Source organism: Diospyros lotus, chromosome 5 (genome assembly GCF_014633365.1).
Source record: "Diospyros lotus cultivar Yz01 chromosome 5, ASM1463336v1, whole genome shotgun sequence".
Classification (NCBI taxonomy): Eukaryota; Viridiplantae; Streptophyta; class Magnoliopsida; order Ericales; family Ebenaceae; genus Diospyros; species Diospyros lotus.
Genome location: NC_068342.1, coordinates 39,140,261 through 39,148,276, shown reverse-complemented (window position 1 = coordinate 39,148,276; position 8,016 = coordinate 39,140,261). Strand labels below are relative to the sequence as shown.

General features: G+C 39.0%; 1 protein-coding gene across 1 annotated transcript; it reads left to right on the top strand.

Moving 5' to 3' along the window:
- The first annotated feature begins 3,277 nt into the window (after positions 1–3,277).
- LOC127802416 (probable LRR receptor-like serine/threonine-protein kinase At4g37250) lies at positions 3,278–6,850 on the top strand. The gene is made up of 3 exons (XM_052338209.1): positions 3,278–4,939; positions 5,156–5,608; positions 5,988–6,850. Exons 1-3 carry the CDS (start codon positions 3,715–3,717, stop codon positions 6,626–6,628), a joined length of 2,319 nt encoding a protein of 772 aa, XP_052194169.1. The 5' UTR covers positions 3,278–3,714; the 3' UTR covers positions 6,629–6,850.
- The last annotated feature ends 1,166 nt before the right edge of the window (positions 6,851–8,016 follow it).

The following is an 8,016-nucleotide window of genomic DNA, read 5'->3' as shown; positions in this document are numbered from 1 at the left end:
AATGTTATTTGGATATTTAGTTGTGACATTTTTAATGATACTTATGTATTGATGTACTGTACATTTATATTGATATGATACAAAGTATGTGGATCACTAAAAGTGTCACAGCTAAGTGTTAAAGTAACATGCTAAATTGTGCCGAAAGTTCTTCCCTTTTTGTAGTGCTTGAAGTTTTAGTTTTGATTTTGGTCTTTATTTGTTTTTTGTGTGTTTATTTTATGTTTTTAATTTAAAAGAAAATGAAAATTTAAGATATTTTTAATAGTTTACACACTGAGGTTGGGCGAGTGAGGTGAAAATCGCATTCTATCATTACATGCAAATTCACAGAATGCCATCCCAACTCGAGCCAGTTCAAATATTTGCAATTTGAGTATCGTCTTGTCTTTTATTTTGTTAATATATAGATAATTTTTGCCTTTCTCGTTGGGACAAGAAGAGGATAACACAGGTCAACTAAAAAGGTTGGAATCAGCCACGAAAGAACTTAATAAACAAAACAAAACAAAGCAAAAACAAACAAAAATACCAATCCAATTCCAATGCATTATTTAATTAATTCTTTTAGAACCCACTGCCTTATTTATGAGCTTATATATATATATATATGTGTGTGTGTGTGACCGTGGAACTGTTGGACTCAAACCTAATCCGCATGCCCCCACAAAGTCACAACTGCTGCTACATCATATCAATGTCAATGCCTATCTGTTTCTGTTGCAAACTCCTCCTTCGGCTATAATAATACTTCATGTACGAATTGTATCACATTATCTAATAATTTTAGATTTCGTTAAATATATAAAATTAAAATAAGAACTAGTTAAATCTAAAATTATTACATAATACCACGCAATTCTATCCATCTAATGGTGTACTAGTAAGTCACTAGATGTATCTAAGTTAAATTTAACTTCAATTAGATTGGGTTAGTTCATTTTTATTTTATTTTTTTGGGGTCAATTCAATGTATATGAAGTCTCAAGATTCTAATCCAACCAACACGCACCCTCAGTCATATAGACTAGACCACCCACCTCCACCCATCGCTTCTTCTTTCTTTGGAGAATTATTTTTTAAAATATGAATTTCATATATAAAATTTTAATTATTAATAAATAAATAAATAATATTTATTAATTATTAATAATATATAATATTATTAAAATGTTGAATATAAATATATGCGTGCATATCTTTTAAAAAAAATTATATTAAATAACAAAAATGCTTTTAAGGACCGAATTCTAGACAACCCAGTCTTTGGCTTAGGATTCTTAATCTCAGTTTGGACTAAATCGAGCAAAAGTGGAACATGCATGATAGAGTCAATGCTTCATCCATTCTTTTCCCTTGGGCAGTTGGGCCATCCTAGACTTAAACTACAGACCTCCCCACCCCCCCCCCCCCCCCCCTAAAAACGAGTAGTGAAGTAGCTTTGAGAGTGTGACACATGTATAGTGAACAATGTTTAAGTTTTTTTTTTTTTTTTAGGAAAAATATTGTGATCTTTAAGGGTATCAGTATCATTTACAATGTAAAAGATAATATTTATATAACGTAAATAATATTTTGTACAATAAAACAATAGTATGTAACAAAAAAAAGTAATATATATATAATCTTTATATTAAATAAAACACACTCCATGTCATATAAAATATTAATATTTCTAAATAAAATAACATTTCTTTATTTTTTGGAAAATGAGTTGGAAAGGGAAGCAATTTAGGTGGCAGCACCAATGACACCTCCCCATTTAATTAATATTATATACTAAACAATGATAGACATCTTGGGTCTGCCCCATCACCCCCACCAGTCTCCATTGTCTTCTTCCCCTTTCCACTCTCCATCTCCACTGCATGTGAACTCTTCCGCACAACAGAAGATCAGGAAAAAAAAAAAGAAAAAGAAAATTAATAAAAAAAGGAGGTAGCATGTGAAGTTAATTTGTCAGTTCTTTAGACTTCTTGGCCTTTCCTTCTGCATTTGTTGGTTCTGCTGCAATGACACCGAGTAAATATTTCAAGGGTTTGTTTGAGTGCAGCTTTGAAAATTATTGGCTAATTTTCAAAATTTTTATATTGACATTTTGATTTAAAATCTAGTTTTCAAAAGATTTTTCTATTTTTTTATAGATTATTCTAAATTGTATTTACCTTAAAAAGTGTGTCAATTATTTGATGAAAGATAAATGTACCTATCAGGACCAGGACTATGTGATGTAGTCTTCAAGTAACTTGAGTAATTTTTTATGACAGCTTTAGGTGTTATTTGTATTTCTCTATTTGGTTGAAAAGGTGAAATTACTCATTTGGACGCCACCACACCCAATTCGATAGAATGTGATAGGAGATTAATCATAGTGACTCAATCGGACACAATGACTAGACTCAGACTCATCGCGCACAAGGAGTCCCTCTCACTTTGAAGAGAAGTACCACACACTATCGCTTGCGAGATTCGATTCTCAATCTTAATTCAAAATTCACCACGAAAGATATTTTGTGTCCCTTCTTGACCAACTAGACTGCTCCGTGGGCTTGTATTTCTCTATTTGAATAATGAAAACATGGGCTCTAGAGTATTATGAGAAACATGGGTTAGCCGCTAACCAAAACCATACCCCATCACTTTAGGGCTATCTTAAATCAGATTATAAAACCCAATAATTCTAAAGGTAAAAGGAGTTTAAGAACCTGACCTATTTACTAATTACTATTATCCTCTCATATTTATTTTCTAAAATTCAAACATTAATTTGATCGTCGAAACTTCTATTCTGAAACACAAAAACTTCGTATTTGCAGGAGTTTATATATGGATTCAGATCCCAATTTTGGCAACATCATTATTCGTATAAAATAAATTTTTTGTAAATAAAAGATCTAGACTTTTAAGTAAGTTGATTTATAAGGTTAAAACGAGCTTCTTAATGCAAAGTAGATGTGATAAACCTGAAGTAAACTCAATACCCCCACAATCTGGACGCCATAAAAGTGGGCTGTTTCGCTGTTTAAAAGTAAAAGGTGAAAGAAGAGGGTAGCAATTAAGCTGGTAATTTGACTACCCTGTCGTCCTCCCCTTTAAACTTTTGACAAAAAAAAAAATAAAAACAAAAAGATAAACAAAATCTAACGGTTAGAAAAAATATTAACAATGATCAATGGATACCCATGAATGAAATGAGACTGTTATTAAGGATCTAATGACTGCATTAGGGAAGTAATTTGAATTTGAACAGAGACCTTGAATGGGGAGCATATAAGCCAAGGGAATTACAGAAGAAGAGAAAGGGTTGGGCTCTGATGTCTTGTGGTAGTAGTTGTGGTAACACCAGTAGATTCTTCTCTGCTGCTCTTTCCTAAGCAAACTACTCCAGTTGGCTCGGCTTCAACTGAGTCTTCACGGAGTAAAATTACAGAGCCAGCCAGCATCACCATTCTCTCTGCCTTCCATGTTTGTATAGCAGTTGAGTTTAACATCAACATCACATCATCATCATCATCTTCTTCTTCTGAAACCTAGTAAAAAACCTCCACCTTTTGCTCTCTGTGACTCCCCTCCAAATCTCTGTTTTGGCCACCAAATCAACCATACCTGCAGTAGCTTAACCTCTCCTCTCTCTCTCTCTCTCTCTCTCTGTGGATTGTCGTTCTATAGAAGGATGAATGCAGTGTGGGCGTGTGTAATCAGCTGAGGAAGTAGATGATCATGGGCTTTATCACATCTACTCTGTTGTTTCTTCTTCTTCTTCTTCTCTGGTCTGGGTCTTCTTCGGGGCTGAATTCAGATGGGACTTTGTTGCTGTCTTTCAGATACTCTGTTCTCAGCGACCCATTGTCAGTTCTCGACAACTGGGTTTACACCGACGAGACGCCCTGTTCCTGGACCGGCATAACCTGCGCCCAAATTGGAGACTCACCCGGCTCGCCGGAGATGTTCCGGGTGACCGGCTTGCTCCTCCCCAACTCCCAGCTTCTGGGCTCAATCCCAGACGCCTTGGGCTTCCTCCAACACCTCCGGCAGCTCGATCTCTCCAGCAACTTCTTGAACGGCACTCTGCCCGCTTCCCTCTTTAACGCTTCAGAGCTTCAGGTTCTCTCCCTCTCCAACAACCTGATATCCGGCGAGATTCCCGACCTCTCCGCCGGGCCCACTCACCTCCAAGTTCTCAATCTCTCCGAGAATGCCCTCGCCGGAAAGGTTCCGGAGAATCTGACAGCTGTGCGGAACCTGACTGTTGTTTCTCTGAGAAGTAACTATTTTTCCGGGAGGATTCCGAGCGGATTTGATTCCGTTGAGGTTCTCGATCTCTCTTCGAATCTGTTTAACGGGACTTTGCCGGATGATTTTGGGGGGGAGAATTTGAGGAACTTGAACCTCTCGAACAACAAACTTTCCGGGTCCATAAATTCCGAATTCGCGAAGAAGATTCCGGCGAACGCTTCCATCGACCTCTCCTTCAACAACTTGACCGGCGAGATTCCTCAGTTGATGGCGCTACTTAACCAGAAGACGGATTCTTTCGCCGGGAACGTGGATCTGTGCGGGAAGCCTCTGAAGAAGCTCTGTACAATTCCGTCAACGCTCTCCATCCCGCCAAACAATGGCTCTTCGGCTTCCTCCTCTCCGGCGATTGCCGCCATTCCCAAAACAATCTACTCAAACGCCGGGAAAAACTTGACTCAGCCAAATGGAACGTCGAATCAGCCGCAGAGAAGGTTGAAGCCGGGAACTATAGCCGGAATCACCGTCGGGGACTTGGCCGGGATCGGAGTCCTCGCCATGATCTTCCTCTACGTGTATAAATCGAAGAAGAAGAATAAAATGAATGCCGACAATAGCAAAGCATACATTACCAACAAAGATCAAGCCAATGCCGCCATTGTCGACGAGCTCTCGCTATCGAAAGATCACCCAAAAACTCAAGGTATGGCGGCACAATAATACAAGAACATTGATCACCCGAAAATCAATGATTTTGCATGGATTTTAATAATACAGGAACATTTTAATCATTTTGACGGGTCAAGCTATGAATTCGGCTTCTTCATTGGAAGTTTGTAATCAGTTATCATTGCTCTTGTTTTAATTGACAAAGTTAATTATTTATGGATAAACTTGCATAAAAGAGAGAATCTTGTAGGTGGCTGGTCGTGTTTGAGTATCGGAAACGGGGAAGAGACATCGGAGGCGACGGGGTCAGACAGCGACGGAAGCAACGGCAATGGCGATGGGGTTGTGGAAGCCGAAGAGGTTGGGAAGGAGAGGTCGGTGCTGGTGATGGTGGACGGGGAGACGAAGCTGGAAGTGGAGACGCTGCTGAAGGCGTCGGCGTACGTGCTGGGGTCGAGCGGCCGGAGCATAGTCTACAAGGCGGTGGTGGAGGGCGGAGTGGCGTTCGCCGTCCGGAGAATCGGAGACGGCTGCGTCCGGCGACTGAGGGACTTCGAGAGCCACGTCCGGGCGGTGGCGAAGCTGCGCCACCCCAATCTCGTGCGCGTCCGAGGATTCTACTGGGGCTCAGACGAGAAGCTAGTGATCTACGACTACATCTCCAATGGCAGCCTCGCTTCCGTCTCCGGCGCCGGCGGTTACAGTAAGCGCTCTCTACCCCCCCCCCCTGCATGCGCATGTTAGCAAAGACGTGCGGCTTTGGCTAAATTACGCCGGTTCTCTCCCCCCAAAAAACGGCCCGTGAACTTTGGTTCAGTCCCCTTATGGGTTAACTAATTTTTTTTTATTTTGAATAAACCAAAATATTACTTTAACCCTTAAGAATTAATACATTATATTATGTGTTTAATTAATATAAGAATGTCACACTAAATCACTAAAACCCTTTTATTCTGCCATCAACCCAACTGATTCAAATGAACGGCCATGTAATTATTTTGATGAAATTTTGGTATCTTTTGGTAATCAAAATTATATTTTACTAATAATCTTAGTTATAATTTTCTGATATCCAATCTCAGAAAAGATGGGGTCGTCTCCGAGCCACCTTTCGTTCGACGTGCGGCTCAAGATAGCAAGGGGAGTGGCCCGGGGGCTGGCCTTCATCCACGAGAAGAAGTCCGTTCATGGCAACATCAAGCCCGCCAACATCCTCCTGACGCGCGACATGGAGCCCGTAATCAGCGACCTCGGCCTCGACCGCCTCCTCCCGGCCGACACCCACCGACGCTCCTCCGCCTCCGCCTCCGCCACCCGCCACTTCGGCAGCAAGCGCTCCGCCCCTTCCCGCGATGACTTCCCCGCCGCCAGCCCGTACTCCACTCCCCCGGACTTCGTCGGCTGCACGTCTCCTTATCACGCGCCGGAGTCGCTGGAGAACCTCAAGCCCAGCCCCAAGTGGGACGTTTACTCTTTCGGGATCCTTCTGCTGGAGCTCCTCACCGGGAGGGTGTTTTCCGAGCAGGAGCTGGGCGCCGGCTCTGCGTCGGAGGACAGGACCCGGTTGGCGAGGATGGCTGGCGCGGAGGACAAAGAGGATGCGGCGATGGCGTGCTTGAAGTTAGGGTTCAGTTGCGCAGCGTTGGCCCCACAGAGAAGACCTTCCATGAAAGAAGCACTCCAAGTGCTTGACAAAATGCCAAGCTCGTCTTGCCCGTACTGACTTTGATGACTAAGGCAAGCGGCAAGCTTCAAGCTTTCCCTACAAAAGCCATGCAACCACTGGGTTTAAAGGGTTTGTCTTTGGTCTTTTTTGACTTAGAATTAATGTTGCATAAAGGAGAAGCTTTTGTTGCTACCTAAGTTAATTATAAACAATTATAACTTAGAGTTTATCATATTACAATATATGTTATATTAAAGATAATTATCCATAATTCTATCACTCAAATTTATATTTGTATTTTATTTGTATTTTTATTTTTATTTTTTGTGATCTCTTAAATATATAAAAAAAAAACATAAAAGTATATAGGCAAAAATATAAGTTTAGCCTAATATTGTCTATTCTTACGCTAAAAAAAAAAAAAAAGGCTTAGGGACTAAGGCAATGTTTGGTGAAACGAAATAGTTTTGAATGGAAATAAAAAAACGGGGTAGTTATTTATTTCATTATTATGTATTATGTTTAGTATGTCTTCATTTTGATAAAATAAAATGCTAAAAATATTTTTTTCTATTACAAAAATTATTTTTTTTATAAAAATAACATTTAATTTCAAAAAATCATAAAACTACCAAATGCATTATTTCTTTTTTAGCTAAAATTATAAAATAGAATTGAATAAAGATAAATTTGTATTTAATTTTTAAATAAAATTAATTTAAACAATGATAGACGGCAAGAGTCGAAGGATGACAAGTTTATACATGTGATAATAAAAATATAACGACGTCACTCATTCAACGAAACGAGAAGATTTTGTATCAATTTGACAAAACGATAATTCTCTAACGAAGAAATCATTTCATTCGTTTATATTTTTTTGCGAGAATTCTATTTTTATTCTCTCGCTCTTATATTTTTATTAAGACCAACCAAACACCACTTAAATTAAGTAAAATTAAAATTTTTGAGGATTAAATTGATTATTTTTTCTTTCAAGGAATAAAATAAAAACAAGATAAAAACCTTCCTCACAAGCAAGAAAATACATCTCATCTGAAGTTCTTTCACTCCCATGCTTTGGACGTTAGTTCAAACATCGGCTTTCCATTTGAGATATCATTTGCGTGACTTAAAAGATGAAGGGAAATGCTTTATATGCTTCCAACACATCCATATTTTGTATTAAATCTCCAAACCCAAAACCCAAGTCCAATTTGAGAGAGAGGGAGAGATAACAAGTTAGATTTATATGTATTAATTAAAACAATTTTACTCATTTATTCGTGTTTACTTTATATAAAAAATGACCACTTTTAATACAATTATACCTAAGGATAGGTCTAAGAAAAAGGCTCAAAAGGCTATCAAGAAACTCGAGAAATTAGAGTGATCTCAAGTTGAGGGGATCATCTCACCTTAGATCAAAATGCCTATTTGACCTC

Excerpts from the sequence above, each read along its gene's own strand:
- LOC127802416 (XM_052338209.1), top strand. The coding sequence starts at position 3,715 with ATGATCATGGGCTTTATCACATCTACTCTGTTGTTTCTTCTTCTTCTT. Across the intron at positions 4,940-5,155 it reads AGATCACCCAAAAACTCAAG|GTGGCTGGTCGTGTTTGAGT; the intron begins GTATGGCGGCAC and ends AGAATCTTGTAG. Across the intron at positions 5,609-5,987 it reads CTCCGGCGCCGGCGGTTACA|AAAAGATGGGGTCGTCTCCG; the intron begins GTAAGCGCTCTC and ends ATCCAATCTCAG.